Here is a 25,647-nt window from a genome sequence, read left to right as displayed (position 1 = left end):
GAGCTGGCCTTCAGCAAAGCCACTGCAACAAATAAAATTGGACTGGCTTTCTGGACTGTGATGACTCTCATTGCATTGTAGATCCGGGAGGCTGTGTACCTCAAAGCTCCTCTCATACCTGAAAACTTAATAAATTGGCTTATTTACAGAGTTACTGCTTATAAGTAATGCAACTTAAAATATTGTAAGAGCTTGCTGCTCTGGTCATTTTCCAGTCTGCCAGCCCTTCATTTCAGCAGGGGTGGGAGATATCTGGGCATTAATTTGCTAGTTCAGAGCTTGTAATTTCTATCTATATTAATCCCTTTCAGAAAAGGCCTGTTCCCTTCTAATTTGTCAAAATTCAGATATATGACAGTCATACAGGTTTTGTATGGCTGCTGTGACATGCAGAGAAATTGGATTGCAGGCTCATAAAAACAAATAATTGAAAACTATTTTGAAAATGATACTTCAAGACTCATATGTTATCTCATAAGGACTTGGTGGTGTCATTTCTTTAACCTGTCTTGCGTAACTTACATATCATAAGAAATGCAGGAATGAATATTCTGCATCTTCCCATTGAGAGCAGAGCTATGTGTTGATCTCACCTCTTTTAGGAAGTTGCAACCATCTTTTCTCTATGGAGAGTTGTGTCAACAGTTATTCATCAGATGGAAGAAGTAACAGAATTTGGACCACTTGAAAGAAGTAAAACCACACTTAAGGGTCAATAGATGAACCTGTCCTGGAGGTATTGCTTCTGAAATTGGTCTGACTATGGGCCAAAATACCTTGACAGAGGCCTCTGTGTCTGATCTGATTGCTTAGATCCTTCTCAGGCTTGTTACATGTTAGTTCAGACATGTTATGTATCGATGTTCTTTTCAAAGTTCTGAAGTACACTTTCTTTTTGTACCTCTGAGGATCCTTGTGCCTCTTGCAACTGAAGGCTTTTTCTTTGCTAAACTCATTCTTCCCTTCAAGCACATGCATCCACTTTTTGTTTGCTAAATATCTGAGCTAGCTTGGGCAACCGCCTTTAAGAGCCATGAGGAGGCACTGGAGTCATAAGGAGATGGATTGCTCTTTTCAGCAGTCATGCAAAACTTCAAAACTTATGGTTACAGACCTTTACAAATCAATAATACAGCTTTACGGGGGGGGGGGGGGGGGGGGGGGAGGAGGCTGTACTTACCTTTAAGTAAGAGGTTACTTACCTTTGTCAACAAAGCAGTTCCAATACAGTGGCTAACATCAAATCATTGGGATTATAATGTGGTTGGTTTATTCTGAAACCTTGAAATTATTTCTTCAAGAAAACAATAAGATGAGATCTCAGAAATGCATGGTAAACTCTGGTCATTCCTGAACCTGCTGTCACTTTAATTTTGAGTGTCCAGTCTAACTTCATGTGATTTTTTCTTTTTTCTTTTTTTATTTTTATTCCTATGTCTGGTTAAAAAAAGGAAGAAGAAAGCTTGTTAATACCTGCAGAGATTTTCCAGGCTGAAATAGTCTTTTAGCAGCATGAGACTGCCTGTAAACACAGTTCTAACACCTGGAGACACATGTTGAAAACCTTTTCAGTGGCATTTAAAAAAGATGTTCTGAAGCCTGTAAAAACCTCCATTCATAATGAGCCTATACCAGCATTCTTACAAGTCTAAGCAGAGGGAGACTTACATCAGACAGAAAAGCCTGCACTGAAGAAAGAAATTAACTGCAAGGTTTTCTCCTTAAACAACAACAATAACAAAACCATTGTGCCTTTGTGGAACAATGACTTGCTCTGTGGAAAGTCTCAAGTGATTTTGTAGGTGTTGGAGATGGAAGTGGGCTGATTTCCATTTAGAGAGGTGAAGTTTAAGACAACAAAGACACCCACTCCCTGACTGCTGTTAATGTGTGGTCTAGGCTTAAATATTACCTTATTCCTTGGTAGTTATTCCCCCACTTCCCTGCCAAAACATCATTCTTCATTTCCCACCTCTGTTTTTCAGTTTCATGTGTGCCACCATTTTGGGTTATTACTTTACCATCTGTCACAGGCTATATTGGAAAACTAGACAATGACAGCTCCCTGCAGAGATGCTCACAGAGCGTTCTTGATGCACATGGCATGTGGTCATCTCATTGTCCAGCGTGCATCTCTCAGGGCCATAAATCGTATCTGGAACAGAGGTGTCTTTGTATCCACACCGCAGCTAGCTGTAGTACTCAAACAGAAATGCATTATTTTTGATGACAGGTAATGAGGTTATTCACACACAGGAACTTGTAGTTACGGGACCAGATATTGCTCTCTGCCCTGCTCCTGTTATTCTCGATGACTAGCTTGGTCATAAAAGCAGGCCACATCCAGCCTATTGTATCACTAAAGCAGCCTCACATTAAGCTAGTCAAACTAGGAAGTAGGGTTGTTTGTTTTTGTTCATCAAGCAGTTGTGGGTGTTATTAGCTGGAATTTCCGTTTGTGAAGCATAGACAGAAACAGATTTAGAGGAAAAGTGACTGTGGGACTCATCTTGAGGTTTTGCCATCTCTGTCGCTGATCACAGATGAAAGAAAGAAAATCAGCCTTCATCACAAAAGGCTTCTGTTTGTGCTGCACATGCTAAAGGGATACAGCTCTTTTGTTAGGCCTCGAGACTTGAGGTCTCCTTTCTGCAGATGCCTCTGAATTGCTCTTCTCCTGAGACAGACACATTCATTCAAAACAGATATAAGGAAGCTAGTGCTCCAAGAGTAATAAAAATCCTTGTGGAGCCATTGCATTTATAATATTACCCAGCCCACCTTTTTCTAAGGAACTGTTTTGGTTCTTTATTTTGTCATACTTCCACCATTTAATTTTGTAGCATTGATTACATGCTTGTGAAAGTTTGAACCTCCTTCCACAGAAACAAAACCGTTTACCACAGCTTAACAAGGGTTCCTTGGACTTCCCTTTGTCTAAACAGGGAATCCTGTGGTGGACAACCTACTTCAGGTCTCTTTCCAAACAGATCTTTGATCAATACTTCTCAAGTGCAGCTTTTCAGCAGGTGTTAGCTCACTTTTATTTGCTTGTGACAAAATGAGTCAAAATGTATCATACTTAATGTTTCTCCATAAAAAGTAAACCATTTATCCTGTCAAGGAAGGAAGTTTAGCTAGTTTAATGTAATTTATTCTTGGTAAATTTGCTTCAGCTTATATGTATATAATGACTGTATTATCCTTAGGATGATTATAAAATTGATAGTTTAATCATTTGTTCTACTGTCATTCCCATTTTAAAAATTGGACTGTCAGGTCTGTCGTTTGTTAGGTTCTCCTTTTGGCCCATCCCAAAGACAGGTAAAATGCTTGTCCTTTTCCAGAGCTCTTGCTGCTCATCCTTCAGCATCATCCAAGACCCTGCACAGTGTCTAGCGACTGCTTTGGCCAGTTCCATTACACAATTTGAAAACACACACATGATCTGAATTTTTGTATCCCTTTTCTCTGTTCTGGTCAGCACTGCATTGCCTGAATTTGTTACTTTTCTGATCACAGACCAGAGTGTGGATTTTTGCTGAAAAGTGAAGCATGAGAAATAGTAAATGCTTCAATCTCTGTATCTTTCATTATTTGTCCTCCTTTATTCAAATTTACTGTACTGGCATTCATTATTCCTATTCTGTTATACTCATGCCATATATTCTTTAGGGTGATGAATTTTGTTCCTTTGCTTACATGATCCTGATTACGTTTCTGCCCTCAGAAGTTTTTGTTTGTTTGATTGATTTTGTTGTTGTTGTTGCTGTTGTTGTTGTTGTTGTTTTTCCTGTTGGAATTAGAACAACCAGAACATGCAGAGAATAGTGTCATCAGCATTTCCATATGGTAACACTTTCAGCACTGTGCACATCTTGCTGTACTGCTTTTTAACAGGTGTCCAGGTGAAGTCTTAACCCTTGAATACTTTTGTTAGCTGACGAGAAGAAGCCTCATCTCTTTCCTACTTCCTATCTACTATTCCGTAGATTTAGGTCATTGCATCACATCTGATCTTTTCTCTCTTATTTTCACCCAGAGGCATTCAACAAGTCTGCTTCTCACTTTTTCCAGAACTTTAGAAAAATTATTTATATTATTGACATGAAATGTATGTCTCCTTGCTTTTTCCCCAGCTAGCTTTTGGGGAACAAGTTAGATCAATATTCTAGTCATATAATTTATGCAAGCACTAACTCATTTCAGAACTGAAACACTTTGGATATTTGGAAACATTTTTCTTAGTGTCCTCTTAACCAACCAGTCAGCCAGCTCCCTCTATCTTACCTATAAGCTCTTCTGGAAGAAGTAGTGAGTTATATATCAGGTCTTTTCTTTCATTAGATGAGCAAGAAGAGGTGATTTTTTATGTTCCAGATTATACAGTACAGTACAGTATATTCTCAGAGTATATACAGTATACAGTACTGTATATTCTCAGAAAATTAATGTTGATGCTAGATGATACAATTAAAAGGACGTGGGATGAAATTACAGAAAGTTAGTGGAGGAGGAAGGATCAGGTTGTCTGTGAGAATCACAATAGCCATAGAAAGTGGAGAATATCAGGTCACTAGCCTGGCCCTTTTAGAAGCCAGAAAGAATAGTACATCATACATAGGAAGGCACTGCACTCATAAGCCCATTTGTGATTCACAAGGAACAGAGCCTGTCTTCAGTGGAAGACTTCAGGGAGACAGACAAGTGTCAGCATGTTTGTGGCATTACTTACATGTAAAGCCTGATCCTTGAAGGTACATATATTTAACCTCATCTACGTCTTTGAAGCTTTTTGAGTTTTACTGCTATTTTATCACCAGACCTTTCCCAAGTATAGCGTTAGTACAGGTAATTCTGTTAATAAAGAGTAGCTGGTTACTATCTATGGTGATATGTCTTCAGGTGCTACAGAAAACAAACGAGTATGAATGAGTACTTCCAAACTACATTAGATGAAATAAGCAATTCATTTTCATATCTGGAAAGAATGTACTGCAAACAGCAAAGTGCCAGACAGAATATTTTAAAAGTGCAAGGTAACAGTATTTTGCACAGAATAATTGTTTTATTATTAAACATATAATGAAACTAATATAACAGTATTTATCATATTTTACAGTCTGGTTCCATAGTATTTTATGCAGCCAGCTTAGTCAATTTTCCAGTACACAGTGTCAAGAATGTCAGATAATATATAGCTATAAGACTTTTCAGTAACAGATATTTCCTCAAAGCTGGTGGTTGAAATATTTTATCTGACTTTCAAAAATGTAGGCCCCACAATTTTTCAACTATTTTCTTCTTTTATTTTAATCCTTTTGATAACGTGTGCTAATGAATGATGCCAAACTGAGCCTTGTGAACAGTTCTTTAAGAACCACAGGATGTGTAAAACCACACACAATGAAGTATATAAAGTGGCACAAACACTGTTTGCTTTCAGACTGGCACATTCTGGGCCTATCATTGGGATCACACACTTGCCTATTCATCCTGTTCTGTGAACGCAGTTACTACTGATGCTAGGGGCTTGAGGTGTTGATTGACAACTGCAGTAGCCTATTTCATATTAGATTTCTCTCCCTGTGGTCTTGATAGCAGGATGCTGAACATTCCTCATACTTATTCATTACTTAATTGTATCTGTTTCATAATCTTTAATGCAGGTCAAATCTTGCCAATCCTAATCATCTTATTTAAGTTAAAGTTGTTGGGATTACTTACATAAGACACTTGGATGTGATCCATCATAAAAACTAAATTACCTCATTGACCTGAGATTGTGTCCAGAGAAGACCCACCTGCCTAGAGCAAAGCCACTAAAGTTAAATATATTTTCACTCTAGTGTAGGAAACTTAACAAACTTCAGGAAGGTTTGAGCTCTGGAGGAACTAGCTGAAATCAGGCTGTTCTAAGGCCCTCATAAATCTCTGCTCATAAAACACCTGCAGTGTGAGCTACAGCATTTCAGCTACTCTTTTCTTGAGTACACATGGTCACTCAGTTTGAAATGTGTGGTAATTTTGTAACGTGAGTTGTAATGAGTCCATATCCATTGGTAATGTAAAACTGATGGCAAAATTTCATGCTGCTTTTGTATGCAAGGATGCAGGTTTGTGTTTTACAGCTGTCAGTTGTAGAATAGCCTGAAGCAGAAGGCTGAGTGAGGAGAGCAGCCTCACATAGCCATCAGGAAGCACGAGGCATGGAGCACCCATCCATCTACCGTTGCTACACCAGGCTCCAAACAGAGCAAGTAAGCTTCCCCAGAGCAAACTGGTTTATCTGCTGTAACGCCTTACTGGAAAGAGGTATAACATATGAGAGAAACCTCTATCCCAGTGATTAGTCAGGTTTTTTTCCTCCCATGTGGGGATTAGAGATAGCTTCTCATACCTTGTGTCACCTGGGTTCAGGTCCTTCTATAAAACCAGACAGGGAGAGCTGAAGACAAGGCTCCTGTTTTCTGCCTCCATGCCACAGCTGCAAGTGATGGGTAAAGTGGTAGAAATGCATAAGCTAGGAATAGTCTGGTTTGAGCAGCCTGGTCCAGTGGGAGGTGTCCCTGCCTATGGCGGGGGGTGAGGGGTAAAATTAGGTGTTCTTTAAGGTCCCTTCCAACCCAAACTAGTCTGTGATTCTGTGAAATGTCCTGTCCCTTCCTCTTGGGATATGGATGGTTTCTGCTTCCAGACACAGACAGGCTTAATGATTGTAGGTGCTTAGGTAGGCATTGAGCCAGGCATTTGAGTCTTTTTCATGAAAAAACATAAGACTTCAGCACTCAAAGGAGTATTTCTCTGAGAAGTTTGTCCATGGAAGGTGTCCCTGAAATCAGGCATTTTAAGCTGAAGTTTTCCTTAATATCATGCCTAGCAATGCATTTCTTGATAAGATTTAACACTTCCCTGACCATCCTTTCCACCCCTTCAAGACTTCCCAATTTTGGTTTTCCAGCTAATGACCACAGGCAGTTTTACAGGTGTGAAAAAATTTGGTCTGGAAATTCTGCAGGTTCTAGCAAGTAAATATTGGCAGGTGTAGGGTTCATAGAAGACTGCCACCTTTGCAGTGAAATGGTGTTCCTATTGATGATGCTGCAACCACCAGACTGTGCTTCTGACTACCTACAGGAGCCTTTTGTGTGGATTAAAATTACAGGGCTAGGCACTACCACCTTCTGTTAGGTGTTCATGACAAAGAGTAGAAACGTCTGCCTAAGAAAAGCATCTGGGCTTTGAAAGAGTGTTCTGTGAAACATTTAATTCAAAGATTCTTTCTACTTAGACATTGTTTCCTGAGGTCTTCTTTTCTTGCCTTACTCTTTTACTGTGAAGACATTTACATGAATGCAGACTCTAAGTTTTCTAAGGGATCCTGTGCCCTTGCTCCTTATTCTTCTCATGAAATCACAACCCTCTGCTTGTCACAGCATGGTAATTTCCATGGCAAACAGCTGTGATGTCACAAGCAGAAGCTTATGATTTCAAGAGCTGTTTTATTTTAAATATAAAGTTCCTATCTTGTAGGCAAATACCCCTTGTCCAACTAAACACTGTAATTAAATGGGGACAGAAAATACATGCCATGGAAGCAATACTGTATCTACCCAGAATACTTATCAAAGGTTTCTGTGAGATAATGGCAATTTTTCAGTACTCTTTTAATATAGTTTGCTGTGGAGTATTTTGCATTTGGTTCTAATTCTGGGCCACAAATATCTTGTCTGCCAAATACACAAAAAGACATTATTCTAAAGGAGGAGATGATTTATGACATGAAAGCTTTGTATCTTCGCAAGGTCCCGGGAGAGCCTTGGAGGTACTTCTCTTCCTGTCTTGCTGTCTCTCTTGTAATAAGGATGTGGCTTATATTTCCTTATAGCATGTGGAGCTTTTAATGCCCTGGCATTTGGATGCTCTCTGGAGAAAGAGGTGGGAGAGACGTTCCTTCAGCTCCTTGTCAGGCAGTGGCTGTGCCTTGTTAAGCACTAAGAACAAAACCAGAAATGGAAAAAAAAAGAAAAAAAGAAAAAAAAAAGCAAAATAGAGTCTCTGTGCTTGTGTTTCATTAATACTGCTGGCTTGATGCCCAACTATGTCAGGAAAAAGTTCCTTTCTTTAGAAATTCAGAGTATTGATTAATGCTGTGTTAGGGACTTCAGACTGAGGAGACACTCTCTGCCAAAGATGCCCTCTCTGACAGGGAGTGCTTGGAGGGCCAAGTAAGATTTGACACTAATCTCAGACCACAGCACAGAGCCACCAAATGAGGCCCTCAAAGTCAGAGCTTTCAGCTGAAAAAGGATAAGCTTCACCACAGAGGTCAGCCTATTCATGTGTCCAGAACAAGAGAGAGCTTTAAAAATTGGAAGAGCAAGGACAATCGTCTGCAAGGCTCAGTACATTTCCACACTGTGCTCTGTCTTTCATGGTTATTTAAGCATCCTCCTGAAGCTCAGGCATGTGACAGTGACTTTTAAAACACATGACAAAGATAACAGAATGACAAGCCTTAAACAACATGGGACACACTTCTCTGATATTTGCAGAGCTTCTCCCTCCTCTCTTCCTTTTATAGGATTTTCAGTCTGAACAATTTACAGTAGTAAAAATAAGATGTCATTAGCTGAGCAGGGACGGGATGGAGGGAGGGGAGGAATGAGCAGTATGTCAGAGGAAGAAAAGTAATAGTTCTGACCTCTCGAAGTCAGTGTGAATTTGCCCAGGGCATAGATTTCAAACTGATTGCAACTGCCCTGCAAGTGAATTCTCTCTCCCTCCCTGAACTTCATAGTGTTCAGCTCCAGATCTGAAAGCTATACTGAGAGCACAAGGCTGTGCATGTAAGATGTACCTGGCAGGTACAGTATGTCTCTAAATTTGGGCAAGCTGATCAAAAATCACCTTGCAGGACACAAACAGACCTCCCAAGGGGTGCCTTTAAATTAAGTAGTTAATGATAAGTGGCTTTTTCCTGTCCTTGGTTTACTTAACCATTGTATGCTGTTCATTTCAGGAGTGATTCGGGAGAGTTACCTGAAGGGTCATGATCAGCTGGTGCCCGTTACCCTGCTGGCCATTGCAGTAATTCTTGCTTTTGTCATGGGGGCCGTCTTTTCGGGAATCATAGTGTACTGCATCTGCGACCACCGCCGCAGAGATGTGGCTGTTGTGCAGAGGAAGGAGAAGGAGCTGACCCACTCCCGTCGTGGCTCCATGAGCAGTGTTACCAAGCTCAGCGGCCTCTTCGGAGATGCTCAATCCAAGGAGCCGAAGCCTGAAGCTATCCTCACGCCCCTGATGCACAATGGCAAGCTGGCGACCCCAGGCAGCACTGCCAAGATGCTAATCAAGGCTGACCAGCACCACCTGGACTTGGCTGCTCTGCCAACCCCTGAGTCTACCCCAACCCTGCAACAGAAGAGGAAGCCCAGTCGTGGCAGCAGGGAATGGGAAAGAAACCAGAACCTCATCAATGCCTGCACAAAAGATATCCCTCCTATGGCCTCACCCGTGATCCCAACCGACCTGCCACTCAGGGCTTCTCCTAGCCACATCCCCAGCGTTGTGGTCCTGCCCATTTCCCAGCAAGGCTACCAGCACGAGTACGTCGACCAGCCAAAAATGAACGATGGGGCTCAGATGTCTGTGGAGGACCAGAATGCCACCCTTGAGTACAAAACCATCAAGGACCATCTCAGCAGCAAAAGCCCCAGCCATGGGGTTAACCTTGTGGAGAGTCTCGACAGCATGCCGCCAAAGGTGCCCCAGCGGGAAGCCTCTCTCGGGCCCCCGAGCACCTCGCTGTCTCAGAGCAGCCTGAGCAAGCGGCTGGAAATGCATTCTTCTGCCTACAGCGTGGACTACAAGAGGAACTACCCGACAAACTCGCTCACAAGAAGTCACCAGGCGTCAACTCTCAAAAGAAACAACACCAACTCCTCTAACTCGTCCCACCTCTCCCGAAATCAGAGCTTCGGCAGGGGTGACAACCCACCGCCTGCTCCACAGCGAGTGGACTCCATACAGGTCCACGCCACGCAGGCACAGGCCGTGACTGTATCTCGACAGCCGAGTCTCACCGCGTACAACTCTCTGACGAGGTCGGGGCTGAAACGCACGCCCTCGCTAAAGCCAGACGTACCTCCCAAACCTTCCTTTGCTCCACTCTCCACATCCATGAAACCCAATGACGCATGTACATAATCATAGTGGGGTGGGGGGTAGAACAGCAATTAAGCAGAGGTTGCCCTTGAAAACCAGTGTTCTGCAACTGCTCCTCTAAGAAGACGGTTGTTGCAAGCTGAGGATATGTTGATTCTGCTCTCTGGGAAAAGTGGAATATTTTTTTAACCCGAGCCATATGACCCATGGTTGAAGGTTTGCGATTGCAGGACTCGGCCCCACAGCCCTCCGGTTCTTTGCTCAGAAGACTAACTCTCCACCACAAATATTGAGCCAAAAGCACACAGGTGAAAGATGACTGTGACATTTCACCCCCCCAGCTGCACAGTGCATTCCTGAACTGGGAAAGAGTGCTCTGAAAATCAAAACCAATAATTACAAAAACAAAAGAAAAAAAAGTTAAAAAATTAAAAAAAAAAAAAAAAAGAATGGATTGATAAAGCTAACTCTGACTTAACAATGGCAGAAGTTTACTAAGTGCAGGTACTGTGAAATGCCCATCAGTGTTACAGCCATTTGGTTACAGCAGTTAAATGCCATGCTGGGCGAACTATGTCATAGATTTCTGCTACCCTTCTCTTTTAATGAATAACATGTGACTGTTAACGCAAGTAACTCCTCTTATTTATTGTTCAACTTTCATTTTTCCTAAGGAAATGACTTCTGCATATCATCCTTTGAGCAGCTCTTCAGAGAAGTACCTTGAAAGTTATACCTATTTAACGTGAAACCCATTAACTGGAGTAATTAAAACTCTTTTATTTTTCCAATAAATTCACTGAGTTAAATAAGTTGGAGCTGGAATTCTGAACTTTGTGCCTGGACTGTCTGATTAGCTGAAAAAAACGGGGATATCTATTTAAGTCTCTCAGCTAATTAGCTGGCTGGGCCTCTGACCTAAGACAGCAACAAACAAATACCGTAAGTTCGTAACTTCTAACGCAACTGCAAGAGAAACTCTTAAAAGCCGCACATTTGTGCACCATTGCTATCAACATGGCTTTGTCAGTAGCTAATACTTTCTGTGAAGGCACCAGCTTGTGATGTGCCATCTCATTTCACCTTGCATGTGAGACGGCAAACAAAATCCTCAAACAGTGTGAACTAGTTAATATGCCGGCTGTTACCATGCATAAATTATGGTCTTATCACACGGGTTTTTCGTGGGAATATATCTGTGAATAGCCTGTTTTCTTCCACATGTAAATTTGTGCCTTACACCCTCAGTTGTGTATAATTGTGAGCTGTAGTATGTAAAACCTTTTTCTTTTTCTCCTTGGAGTAATGCAAATATTTATTGGTCCTTCCTCCTCCAAGCCCTCTCAAGAATCGGAGCAAAGACATTCAAAGAAGAATGTAGTGGCTGTCGGCACAACCCCACGTCCCTCAAGACACCGGGCCAGTGCCAAACCCTCTGGGTCAGTCCCACTTCCAGCCGTGCCAAGTCCTCTCCCACAACTACCCTCCAGCCGTGCTGCCCCAAAGGCACCGTGCCGCCCTCCCCTGCCTCCCGCGCGCTGTCTCCAGTGATCATTCTCTCTGGGCAGCAGAGAAACCACAAACACCCTTGTCCCCCGGGGCTGGCGTGTCGCCTGGCTGGGGACAGGCGCCGGCGAGTGGTGCCAAGCCCCGCAGCATGCCCGGCTGCACGTCCCGCAGCACACAGGGCACACAGAGTTAGGACAGGCAGGCAGGCTCCTGCTGCAGCTACCTGCTGCTCCAGAAGGATGCTGCATATACTCCTCCGGGGAAAAAAAATGTATTTTTTTTCCTTTGTTTCTTTTGTGTGACTGTGCATGTAGCTAGCGTGGGAGTGTGCGCGCACACAGGTGTGTGCGTGTGTGTGCGCGCAGGCGTGTAAGTTCCTTTCCAGCCTTTCAGTTTATGCAAAAACGTAGATGTGTTTTTAATCTGTTACAATAACTGTGTCAACATACTGTAGACAAATGATGGGGATCGCTTCTAAGCTTTTTATATATATATATATCTACTGAACAGTATGTTTGAGTAAGGTGGTTGTTTCTGTTTCAATTTGTTTTTTAAAATTTTATACTTCCATTTGTTTTTCAGGGTTTTGGTTTTGTTTCTGAATGACTGAAAAGACAGATTTTAAGTCCATTAGCTTATAGATGGTATATATAAAGTCTGGATGGTCTAGACCAAAGTGTGTAACAAGGGTGCTTGCATGTTCTTTCATTTCATCATGGCTTCTTTTATGAAACAGTTTTGTTCACCCTTAGTGAACTATGCAGACTGGAGTAGATAGATCTGTATCCAAAGCAATGGTGTTGTTTTACTAAAAACAAACAAACAAACAAACAAACACTTTGAAAACTGTAGGTAGCAAGGTCATTTTTGAAAAGAACCCACTCACAACTCTCTCACCAAGCTCCAAACTCCCTGAGTACCAAATGCACAGGCCCCATTGCTATGACTCAGCAAAACGTCCTGTCAAAATGCAGAAGCAAATAATCACAGCAGCAGCTTGTACAGCGATCTGCCTTTGTAATGTACATCTTGTCCGCTACCAGCTTGACCTTGAAATTCTCATTTGGTACTCAGTGGGTCTTCTCTTCTTGTCCTTCCCCGTCACCGGTTCCCTTCCACCCCTTGTTTTGAGGGGTTCATAAACCTATGTGTGCCTTTGCTTTCCACCCTTGCTATACACTGGTAGATGCAACAAATTCAGACTCCCATTTGTTGTAAAGTTGTAGAGTATCGTGATGTCACCGGTTTCCCTACATTTCCACATCCCCCTAACATCTGATTCACAACTTAATGTATGTTGTAAAAAAATAAAAAAGGGGAAAAAAAAAGGAAAAAAAAAAGTAAGAAAGAAAAAGAAAGAAATGAGAAGATAAGGGGAAATAAAAGCTCTTGATTACATATGGTAATAAAACCAGACTGTTCTACCTTATTTCTTGTGTCCTCATTCTTTGGTTTCTGTGAAGATTCATCCTTTTTCTTCAAAAAAATAAATAAACGCAATGCTGATCATTTAGGCCAGGTTAGAGAAATAAATTTGTTGTTTCCTTTCTCTTAAAGATGAACTTGACTTTAGAATAAGGCGATGGTAATTAAAAATTGAATCACACATTTGCTCTCCCTCTATTCATATTCTACATTTTCTTTTTATGAGCTTGTTCATCATCAAATATTTATGGCAGACTTGATAGTTTAAGAGATCAACGATGGGATTTAAGCACACGTGGTCCACCAAAATAGATATCATACATACTGAAGTCATACAGATATGACTTCATTTCCAGGTTTTGCACATTAATAATGGGAGAGCCCATGTTTTCTTTTAGCAGGCATAAATCTACTGTACTTTATAGGCCTGATTTAGAGGATGTTGCCTGAGACTTTAATTCTGCAAGAAAATGGTAGTAAACAGATAAATAACAAAAGCATATACAATGTCCCTCATCCTGACAGTGATTAAAACATACAAAATCCTCCGCATGGATTTTGTGTAAGTGCGGACAACATACTCACAGCCTCTCCCCTGAAGCTGAACACTCATCTCCTTTAGTAACAGGGCTTAGTAGTTTTGTTTTGTCACACAGCTTTGTGTTACCTGCTAGGAACTTGGCAGCATGTGTCACTTTCAGTCTACAGCTGGTCCCCTGTGAAGACACACTGTCCAGCTTGTTCTGAAACCTTTCATACAAGCTGCATCTAGGGAAGCTATGCAAATATAGAGATACCTCTATATTAACATTAATATTAGTATTCCTCTATAAACAACTGCAGGCTGCTGCTTCATTGCTCCTTTTTGTTTGTTTTTCTAAGTTAAATAACCCCTGGTCTTGCTGAAGGTGCCCCTCAGCTGTGTGCTGTGCTGCCAGACAGTCTCAGTCATTCCCATGGATCAGGCCTGGCATGCAGAGAGGCACCAGGATTGCCTCTGGCAGCAACACCAGCTGACTCTCTTGCAAGGCTCATCCTGCTGTTGCTAGTGAGAGGAAAGTCACGTTAAAGCATGGGCACGAGGGAGGGAGTGCGGGAAGGGGATGCCGTAATGCATGAGCCCTATAGGCCCTGCAACTGTTCTGTTCTTGTGCCATGGATTTCTTCCTAAATGGGGGTGTGAACCCTTAAGGCAATTTTCCTTCTCAGCGTTTCCCCAGGGCCCATGCACATAGTCACCGGGAGAGCTCCGTCTCACCATATGGCTCTGCAGATAGGACCAACTGAAGGACACAGGGTCTGTCAGATCCCACTGCCCTGGTGGGACCTGGGCCTGCGAAGCAGCAGGATGCTGCCAAGGACAGGTTGCTCCACTGAGCACCCACAGCTCACCCAGGAGAGGCAGTGCCCTCAGCATTTCAATTCAGATGATCCAGCAGGGTGGCTTTTGACAGGTGAGGAGACCTCTAAGCTATCTGTATGGTAAGATCCATCCCCTGCAGGAAGCACTGGTGCCACTCCATGGAAATCACTGGGTTTGGCCTGGACAAAGAAGATACACATGAGAAGCAGGGGTGATGATCTGAGCAGTTTGACTGAGTTAATGTTAACTTATTCATCATAGTAATGGTACTCATGTTGGCCTCATTTAACATGTCATTGAGGATGCATGGAAGATCCTTTCCAATCAGTATTAATTTCAACAAACTTTTTTACAGAAACGTAACCTAGCTGATTTGCTCAAAGCCGAAGGTAAAAAAGTCATGTTCCACTGCCCTCCTCTCTCCTCTCCCTCCAGTAGAGACACTTTATCAAACTAAGCAGGAGTGTAATTTCAAAGACACCTTGTTAAATCCTGCCCCATTGCAGCTTTGACAACAGGGAATATTTTGCATGTGAAAGATCCTCAGGTGAAAAGTTGCAGGCAGAAACACAGCAAAAGCACAGGCTGTTCAGAGCTGTTTATGTACAGAAGGACAGATGATTTTGCATAACAGGAGTTGGTACCACAGCAGTGATGCACCGATATTGGGAACAACAAAGTAGTTCAGCCAGTGGTTTGAGTCATTTTTGGGATGTGACTCCAGATCATTCCTCCAACACAAAACCAGCCAGGGTAGGATTGCTCTGTGCTCTCTCCTGGGGCAGGACATGGATTTCTGCTCTCCACAGCTTGCTTATAGATCTTGTTTAGAGCAATGTAGAGGACCCAAAGTGGTAGTCTTGTCTGCCCCGCTGCATTGCAGCGGGACCAAGCAAGCTTAACCCATTCTTGCCAGCTGTTTGTCCAACCTCTCCTTGTGAAAGCAGTTTACGCTGGGAAGAAGCAAAAGCCACCCACGGGAACGGCACCAGGCTTTTCAGAGTGTCTAAAGAAAATAATAAGCTAAGACAGTGGGTTGTACTTGCTTACTTAAGACGAGTTTTCTATTTATCCAATTAAAGTTAATTTCCCAGAAGTATGGCACCTGCTCCAACCAACAAGTGTTAGAGGAACACATTGTGTGTGTAATATTCATACATTTCCTGCTGATGTGTGTGCCTGCTAATGAGTCTCTGAGTGGTCTTTTTACTACTTTTTTCCCTTTTTAAAGAAAGGAGGTACTTCTCTTTTTGGAATAAGCACTAAGACCATCATCACATGCCTTGTGCAGGAAAACGATGATGTGTTAGACTTCTTTGTATGAATAGAAACAGGTAAATAGTCATCTGTCCCCTGCCTTTGTAATTTAAACAGTGTAAGTCAGTAGGGAAAGGCTATAATTGGAGTCAGAGTAAGTGAGGTGAAAATTGCTAGGTGGCAGTACCATCTGCATCTTGTTTTAATTAGCCAAGTTTATTATCAGAATATAAAACTTTCTGCTATTCAAGTCCTTGGCTTATTTCAACCATCAGTCCAAAGCAATTGCCACATGTCTAGGTAAGCACAATTACTGATCAGCAAAGGAGAATTATCCTCCCCACTGATCTGGCTAACAGTTACCGTGTCTGGGAGTAGGGACAAAAATATGACTAACCAAGATCATTGTCACATCTGCTTAGTGTTTCATGACAAACTCTATTAAGGCTAACAGCACCACTGTTAATTCAATTAGATCAGTGTTTTCCTTTGCTGGCCATGATGCATTTGGAAGGCCAGCAACTGTAGGCAGAATGTGGCTGGCAGTCCGCTGCAAGGAATAATAGCATCATAAATAATATATTAAGACGAAGACAAATCTAGCAGGCTGCAGTCAGAGCACATCAGCCATAGAGCTGAACCCTGCAATATCACAAGGGGGAAGGAAAAGAGCAGCCCTGACAGGAAATTATAACAACTGTAAATGACAGGGACCCAAACTCGCTAGGTCAGCTCTTTAAGCAGAGTGCTGGGGGAGCACAGGGCAGCGAGCTGGCAGCAGCTCAGGCACCGCCTGCCCCCACAGGTTCCCTCCTTAGGATGAAGGAGAACACCCCATATGCTGGGTGTGAGGGTGAGCGATGGGCAGGGGCAGGGCTCAGCAGGTTCCTGGCCTGGTCTCCACATGGGGTACATGTGGTTTGGCGGCACGAGTCCACCGCCGCTGCCTTCTGGATTTTGGCAATCAGATGGCAATGCACTGGCACATGGGCACTGCCACGCCATGGCTAAAACCCAGGAGTGAGACTTGTGCTCACAGAAACCCTGTTTCAGCCTCTTCTGTGGTCAAAGGGGAAAAATGAAGCACAACATGCTAGTGCAAAAGCATTGGCAACAGCTTCATGAAACAACTTCTAATTTGTTTTTAATGCTGACTTGCTGTGTAGAGAAAAACACTCCACATTATGTGTATGTATAGGGTGGGAAACAAGATTTTATTTCTGTGACTTAGAAATGATGACATAATCTTATCAGTTCTCAACAAACTGAAGTATTCAGTCTGCTGATAAAGGTATTGCCTCTGTTGGTGCAGCAAACTGCAGATTGAGCTTTTTTTAATGCTGCTTAAATTGCCTGTGAAGCAGCCTTTTATGAGATATGGTGGTTCAAACAATTTTGCAAAGAGCAGGAGACAAAGAGTTCGTTTTACACTAAACTGGTTTCCTAGGAAACACTGCAAAATGTAACACGATATCTCTTTGTGGAAGTTCAAGGACGTGTGTGTGTGTGTGTGTGTGTGTGTGTGTGTGTGTGTGTGTTTCTCCTGACCCTCTTTTTTTTATTATTATTTTTTTGGTGCGGTGTTTGGTTTCTCTGGCCAATTTTACCTTTTGATGGTATTGACAAGAACAGCACAGGTCTGTACTACAGCAACCCGCAATCTGAAGGGCATTTTTCTCTTTGATAATCAAATGTCTTCTCTAAACGGAAAAGAAAAATCTTGATCCAAAACAAGACTCTTCACCCACAGCCCTACTGTTTCAGAAAAGGGAAAAGCAATGACTGTGAGTCCTCAGAGCAAAATTTCAGGCTTCACATAGTCTTCACACCTGGCCCAGCGTGTTTTCTTGTCAGTATGGAGCCTGCAATGCTAATCAGAGACCTGGATGGGTGTGTTGCAGAAAGGCCAGGGTATTAAAGCCCAAGAACCTGACTTTCTGAGAGGAGCACTTTGTTCTTGCCTGTGTGCAAGCAGTGTGTCCCCACACTCTTTCTAGCTGAAAAGGCGCAGTTTCTAGCTGGGAAAAGCCAGCCCTCTATCTAAGCAAGAGAGAGCCACATCTGAATTTACCTCCCGCATGCCTCTTCCACATGGCTTCTTTTAATCTCACCACTAGCACAATCTTAGAGTTGACAAGAGTGGTGCAGTATAAAACCCTTTCCTCAGTCCTGACAGACCCTTATTCTCTGAGCCGGGTGCACTGACATCCCCCACCCTGCCAGCTGCACCAGACATGTTATAGATGACGGTGTTTTTTTTAGTTTTGTCCAGCCCCAGCATCACTGGGAGGTGGCAGGGAAGCCTGCGGCCATCCCCACATTACCGGGATGGAGTCTGAGGCGTGCAGCCTGCATGCACTGCCCTGCTGCACTGCCCTTGTTGCCACGCCTTCCCCTGTCGTTGGTACTGGGAGCAGAGAGGAGGACAGTGGCAAACTGGAGCACACACAGTGACTGTCCAGGGCTGGTCCTGGGAAAGGTCCCTGTTGTGTTTCAGTGCTGCAGGTCATTGGCAACCAGGTTTAAAATTCAGAGAAGGACATCCTCAGGTGTCAGCTCGGCTTCATTAGGCCAGCAGAGCCCAGGCAGGTGGTAGGCCAAGGGCTGGCATTTGCCACTGGTGCAGAAATGTGAACTTTGGGGAACTAAATTCAGCAGGGTGGCTGGGAGTAGAGGGCAGAGCACCTTGGAAGAGCTGGCACTCCTGTCAGCAGTGTAACCGAGCGCTGATCCAGGTGAATGCTTAGCTTTAGGCATGGTTTCATTAAGTGAGATCCTGGGCTTAAAACTGGGCCCAAACAACTGCTTTCTGGACAAGGTCCCTCCTGAAGGAAGTATGCTTACCACATGAAAACCATGCTGAGCTTCTTCCAAACCAACCCAGAGCAGATGGCCCCAGATCCTCCATAAAAGCAGCCCTCATTGAACGACAGGAACCTCCAGGACCTACCTGGCAGAGCTGCATGGGGTTACAGCAGTGCCATGCCAGTGAAGGCAGGCTGACAGCTCAGGGCTTGTTTCCATCAGCTTTGCTCACAGGTCTATAGCCCTATGTGGTCACCCTCTATGGCACTCACTGACTGTCCTCACCAGCCTGTTGGAAGCACCAAGGACAGAGGAATGGGATCTGGCTCTGCAGCCTGCAACAGGATATAGCCCGTGTACTGGCTCTGCTGTACTAACAGGGCTGAAATGCATTTAGATGAAATTTCATCTCTAAGATTGACAGGTAATCAAGCCCATGGAGATGCACTATTGTTATATAAACACTTTCCAAGTAGAAGTGCATCTCACTTCCCCGCTGTCCTAAAACTGCCTACACTGGGTGCCCTGTTACTGAAGATTTGAATAATTCACAGCAGCTCCCCTTTATTGTTAGGCTGTACATTTAAATAACCCCTAACTGCATGCATTTAGTGATTAAACACCCTATACAGTCAACCACATCTCCAATGTAAGTTATTCGTACTACAACATTAGTCAATGCAGTGAAACCTGACTTTCAGGCAGGGGCTCTCCAAGGTGGAGGCGAGCCATGAGTTAGTCAGCTTGCAATGCCAGGGCTCTGGCTCTGTCTCCTAATGTAATAGCTCACCACGTAGTTTACTGAGACTGTCCAGAAGCCATCTCACTCATAATCAAAATGATAGAGGATTTTCTCAATACTCAGAATGTGAAATGCATTAGGCTGACTGGCAGAAGACGGAATAGTCTCCAGAGTGTTTGCTTTTAAACGAATATTCCATTTTGCATAACAAATGCAACTCTAGGATCTTTGTTTGTCATAATTTTTCAATAAAAGTAAGAAAAACAAGTCTACCCAGAGATCAGACTACTAGCTACAATGCTAGACTTCACTCATAGTTAGAGTTGGCCTAAAAGAAATAAAATAAGTCTTTCAATTCTATGACTACATCATATGGAAATTAAAGCAGGAGATATAAGAGAAAGGATAAACTCCCCAATGAAGATCTAAGTGGTCTTTCCCCATTCCTTTAACAACAGAGGTGAAAGGATGTCCCATTGGCACTGCTCACCCTTTCAGTATTCTTAATGCAATGTCTTCACCCTTCATGTACCACAGTACTGCAGCTGTGACTGACAGGACTTGGCACATCTGTGTGACCTTTACCTGTGTCCCCCACTGGGACAGGGAAGCCACCACCACCCCTGGGGCCAGCACTGCAGAAGGTCGGTATTTATCAGTGCCACAGGGCAGGGATGGCTCTGGGTGGTATGACTAGCCCCAGTGCTTGTGGTCTTCAGTGGTGGTGGCAATGACACAGGAGAATTGGCTGGATGACCCATTTTACGGGCAGGTAAAGTGAGGGCTGAAGCCACCTTGTCCCCATCTACCTAGCAGTAGAGACAAGGGGCAGCCACAGGAGTCTTGTCCCCAGGTCACTGTCATCTGCCAGGCGATACTTCCTCTTCCCAATTGCCTTGTTTAGTGGACAGCTTTCAGGAAAGGTGCAGCTCCAGAGCTGGCAGCTTTAGGTGGCAGAAACAGAGGGGAAAAAAAAAAAAGAAGTTATTAAAAGAAAAAGAATGGTCTTGTGTGAAGGACTTCCATATAGGGCAGGCTCGCAGGTATGGTCATTTCAAGCAAAAGGAACAAAAGATGTTCTTTTCTACAGGGCAGAAGAAGAATGAAAGGGTAAGATTTGGCCTGAGGGCAGGTAGGGTCGGCATGATACCCTGGGGGGACAGGTCTTGCACAGCCCCTCAGTGTGGTGCATTTACACCATGGGTCCCAGGCTGGGCACCAGCCAAGACACCAGCAACAGGAAAAAAAAAAAAAGAAAAAAAAAAGAGGCTATACTCAGCTTGAGATTGTACCACAAAGTAAATGCATATATTCAGTTCTTGGTACAGCAAGTGGTCTCAGCAGTGGTCCTTTATGAAGTTCATTGCTCAGGAGCTGATGATCGCAAGTCCTTTCCCCCTTCTCTCCCTGACCCTTCAAAAATTAGGTTTTCTAGCAGTGGGGAGTCTGGTGCAAGTAGCCTTTTGACCCTTTTTTAGCTCCACATGGCTTTGCCAGGGAAGCCAGGGCTGCTCAAGGTGGCAGGGACAAGGTGGGGGCTCCCTCCCCAGGTTCATCAGTGCCCCAGGGTCTCAGGGATAGTCAGTTATGCCACCACTCCCTGCAATGTGAAGATCACTGGCAGCAAGCAATGGTCAGAAAGAAAGCTATGCTGCTATGCTGCTGGGGGCCAGGGAGCAGGCTTTTCCACGAGGGGGGTAGGAGTAGATGGGGCTAAAAAACTGCTATCTTCCCACAAAAGAAACAACCTTATCAGGCTGGAATTTAAGTCATTTAAGAGAGACAGGATGGTCTTACTCATGCAGCTAATTAGAGGTTGCCTCACATAAAGAGGAAAAAAAAAGCGTAACATTTACAGCAATAAAAATGATGAGTGATTTGTTCCCAAATTGTGCCAAAGAGAAAAACCCACAGAGCCAAAGAAGTTTTTTCCCCTTCTCCTGAGGGGTTTGAGGACTGCAGGCAGCCAGCTGCCTCCTGCCTGGGGGGGCTGGCACTGGCTGGGAGCAATTAGATACTAGATTATAATTGGGCTTCGGTGAGCTACCTCTCTAATCAGCCATCAGCTGCACTGCTGCTGTCAAAGTCACTGGGGTGGTCTTCCCGCAGCCTTTCTACCTGTTTATCTGCAGAGTGTTTTGTATGGGTTTGTTCTCAGTTCTGGCCGCCCTCGGGACCAAAGGTCTGCTGCCTTTGCCAGGGCTCAGAGAGGGAAGGGAAGGTCCCGTGGGTGCACCACGTCAGCCACCAGCGGGATGCAGGTGTGGTGGCCTCCTCTGGTCTGCCTGCCTGACTGCCTCACCACTGGGGCAAGGGAGGCAGCTGCCAAGAAGGCCAGAAGGTCTCAAGTCCCAGCCACATCCGTCTTCCTCCTTCCTCTCGTCTCAGGATGTTTTTGGTCCCTGCTGGACCCTGACCAAGCCAGAGAGGAAGCTGGACCCGCCAGGCAGAGGCACGGGCTTGCACAGGTCCCTGGGACATGTTTTGGCATCATAACTCTTCAGTACACTTATATGCATGTTACAGAACCCAGATGTATTCACGGAGCAGCTGAGGCTGGCAGGCACCTGCACAAACCATCCCGTCCAGCCCCCAGCTCCAGCACCACCAGCTGCAGCAGGCTGCCCAGGACCGTGTCCAGATGGGTTTCGAGTATCTCCATGGCTGGAGATGCCACAGCGTCCGTCGCTGACCTGTTTCTGCATTAGATCTCCTCCACTGCAAGATAAACAAACAAACAATTAAATAATCTTATGTTTTTAAAGAACTTCATGTATTCCACTGTGTGCTCAGTGCTTCCTGTCCTGTCATTGCATACCACTGAGGAGAGCCTAGCTCGTTCCCATCAGGTATTTGTATCTTTATATGTGTTTTTAATATTCTATGTTTAATAGAAAAATAAAATAGGTCTTCTGTAACTGAAGCGAGTACTGAGCCGAAAAACACATTAAGGAAGGGAGGCAAATTACCAGGCTAAGGAAAAAGGGAATGCAAATCTACATGGTAAAACACATAGTTAGCCTGTCTGTCTGCATATGAGAGCATCAAGATTTGTTGTCAGATGCTAACAAATTTCCTTGGATTTTATATTTACATATCTCCTGAAGTGTGTTTTTCAGTCAGAATCAAAAGGATTTTCACTGGGCTATCACCATCCTAATCCCTCACTACATTTCAAAAGCTTGTGTTATTGCAAAGCACCTCTGAAACTTCAAGACAAGGCATGCTTGAGATTTTCAGACGCGACAGGGAGAAACTGCCTCTCTGCAGCTGCCCAGACCACTTTTCCGTGTTCCACCAAACCAAGGTCCCTGTGTTCTTGGTGGACAATGCCTGGTGATGCTGCAAAAAAACAGCAAGCAGCTTCTTGCAGTGTGGAAAATATTTGAAAGCCTTAAGTACAAGCACACATTCAGCCACATCCTGCCATGTCCATTAAAGCAGGTAATTCTGCTGCAATTAAGAACAGTGCATTTCCCAAGAAGGTCTAAGAAGGCACACTTAACCCATCTGTTTAGAATAGTTTATCAGAATAACATCTCAGATGCCACTATGTGGTAAGCACTGGCAAATAACACTGTTTTAATGCTAAGTACTTTGTGTACCATTCTTACTTGAAGACCTTTGTGCATTAAGATATTTTCCTTCTGAATAGTTCCATTTAATTTCTGCATTTTCAATTACTTTGATGCACAATAGAGATACTCACAAGCCAGGTTCAATTTATTTTATTTTTTATTATTATTATTCTGTGCTTACGCCAAAAGAGTCTCAAAATTGTACTGAAGACCTATGGATTTTTTGAAGCTTTTCTGAATCTACTTCCATGGCAGAGCAATTGCCACATTGCAATATGATGTCCTGCTGTAGCACTTACAGCTGCAGTAGGACATCTCTATAGGATATGGCAGCTCCCAGTAAATGAGCCCTGTCACTCTGGGTAGCCTTCTTCCCTCTGATTTCCTTTGTGCCTTATTAAAGCATAAACTCCTGCCAGTAAGTTGAAAAACGTATTGCAAGGCTTCAATTAAAAGCTCAAAACTTGCCCATATGTACTTCAGATGATGGAAGGAAACAATGCCGTCTTTAAAAAAACTGAAACTTCAGGGCAGACTGAGGATGCAGTGGCTCCCATGTTCATGGCCATCCATCACCTGTTTTGCATTTGCGGGAGGAAGACTTCACAGACAGCATCTTACTTATCGGTAACATAGAGAATAAAATATCCACAGGTGAGTCTAATCACAGAGAGAGAGGCCCCACAGTGCTGCTTTACACAGAGGTAAAGCCCTTTCTGCTGGCAGGCTACCAAGCAGGAGGGCAAATGTCCATCACGTATAGGAGGCTTTACAAGCACCATGAGTAATAAATGACAGTCAGGTATTTTTGGTTAAGTATGAAATAATGCTTCTGCCTAAAGATACTAATTTCCTCAAAAACTTTACCATAAGGGGATGGAAACAAAGATTTCTGCATTAACATCCCATTTTGTTTCAGGCTTCTTTTTTCGGTTATAGACAAAACAATTCATCTTGATAGGAATGCATTTTCCTCATGTTTATGGATATGTAAAATGGCTTTATTAAAATACAATGTTATTATATTTGTATCACTTGTTGACATGTCTGAAGTCTTTAAAGAACCATGGATTAAAGGTGCTATATAGGTGCCAAGTACACGATAATTTACTAATTTTTTCTTCAGAATCTTTTTCTTGGTCTTAATTTCATCTGCAGATACGGATTTCAGAGTAAGATATACAGAATGCCTTTCTGTAACTCTTTCCTTCTCACTACCATGGCTGTGCTGTGTGGGATGAGCAGACCCAAAGCAAAACATGTGGTGTCTTCTGCAAGGCTGCAGTGGGAGCACTCCCCAAGGCAATCTGAAGATACCTTGTACCTGAGAAACTGCAGGCCTCCCCATTCCCCCACATTAAATATATATATATACATATATATATATAAGAAAAACGCAAGAACTGAATTAGTTGACTATTTGATCTTGCTTCTTTCGGTTCATCCCCCAAGGGATGCAGAAGGAAGAGATGGTGAGGGCAGGGTGGCTAAAAGCAGGCAGCAGCCGTGTACAGCCCTGCCTCATTGCTGTGAGCAGCCATGCCTGGGTAAAACAAATTATGCAGCTGCTGCTGGGCATTTAAAATGTATGTGAACAAGCTGTCAGTCCACAATCTAAAACTTATTCAGTTATTCAAACTAATTCAATTCCATCACCCAGCCCTGACACCCCTGGTGCCTCCCGCAGACCATTTTAATGGGGAGTGATGTGTAAGTGCAAACACCTGGGAGGCAGGCCGCCGGGGGTATTTTTCTAATACAACAGTCATCGCTGTGGCTGTTAACAGCGCTGGCATTTATGTGATCCTAATTACGCTGTGAACATGAGACGAGCCAGAAAGGCTCACGCCCCTCCTCCTGCCCCCTCTGGCACAGTCTGTGGCTGTCCCCCGGCTGTCCCTATGCATCTTGCACTGACACTGCATCGTGGGCCTTGGGTGTCCCTGCTAGGGTTTACTTTGGTGTCATTCAAGACTTCAGCCAGGTCGAGATGCTGATGGGTAGCTTGAAAGAAAATGATTGTTTGCAAGAAAACATTAGCAGCAGTGAACTCTCCCCTCTGTGAGCCCATCTTCATTTAACCGCAGCTCAGATGGCTGTGACTATGAGCAGACCCAATAGATCCACCCGTATTTACATTCATGTATCTTTGTACAAGCAGTAATAGAATAAAAGCAGGTTTTGCCTTGAGACTGTTTCTGATTTATACTGAAGTTCCCATCTGCAGACATTGTCCTTCAGGATTTTGAAACAACAGCAATGTCTAGACACGGATGTTTTGGTTCCAAAACAATCCTGTGTTATCTGTGCATGAAGGCAAACCACAAATGGGCTCTCTGTTAGGTCCTAGAGCATGAATGGGGTTGGATCCAACAGGGTTTTTGCAGGACTGGGCCTTGGTCTGAGATTATTTGTTTTGTTTTTAATCAATATTCCAAAGCAGGTGAGAAATCTTTGATGGCAGTGCCCTAAAGATTACCCAGCACCAGCTGGAAAGCAGGACAGATTGAGTCCTGAATTGAATGCCACATTTCAACCATCTGGGGGCATGCAGGACCCTACTGCTGGGGCAGGATAATACAGGCAGGATGCAGGGATAGTTCATCCCTGCCAAGCCAACCAGTGGCAGGATGTGCTGGGGGCTGCCGGACAGCTTAATAGCTTATGATTTACAGGGGCCAGTCTAGGACTGCTTAGCGCTTATGTCTGGCCTTAAGCCCTGTGGGGCCATGGCTCTGGTGAGTCGCTATTGCTTCCATCAAAGCTGTTTCAGGTCAGAAACCCAAGAAGGTGAAAGG

General features: G+C 43.7%; 1 protein-coding gene across 8 annotated transcripts in view; it reads left to right on the top strand.

Moving 5' to 3' along the window:
* The window catches only part of SEMA6A (semaphorin 6A), a 129,230-nt gene extending 105,283 nt beyond the window's left edge, over positions 1 to 23,947 (top strand). For 6 of the 8 annotated variants that reach the window (XM_048052110.2, XM_066988697.1, XM_066988698.1 and 3 more), the window contains one exon: positions 9,023 to 13,108. In XM_048052110.2, the coding sequence (XP_047908067.2) occupies positions 9,023 to 10,212 (1,190 nt within the window). In that variant the 3' untranslated portion in view covers positions 10,213 to 13,108. Of the gene's footprint in view, positions 1 to 9,022; positions 13,109 to 21,797 lie in introns of those variants that run through there. The other 2 variants (XM_066988699.1, XM_066988700.1) reach the window with 1 other exon arrangement.
* The last annotated feature ends 1,700 nt before the right edge of the window (positions 23,948 to 25,647 follow it).

The sequence above is a fragment of the Anser cygnoides genome, chromosome Z, assembly GCF_040182565.1.
Source record: "Anser cygnoides isolate HZ-2024a breed goose chromosome Z, Taihu_goose_T2T_genome, whole genome shotgun sequence".
Lineage (NCBI taxonomy): Eukaryota > Metazoa > Chordata > Aves > Anseriformes > Anatidae > Anser > Anser cygnoides.
The sequence above is the reverse complement of the archived record's forward strand: the minus strand, read 5'-3'. Positions and strand labels throughout refer to the sequence as shown.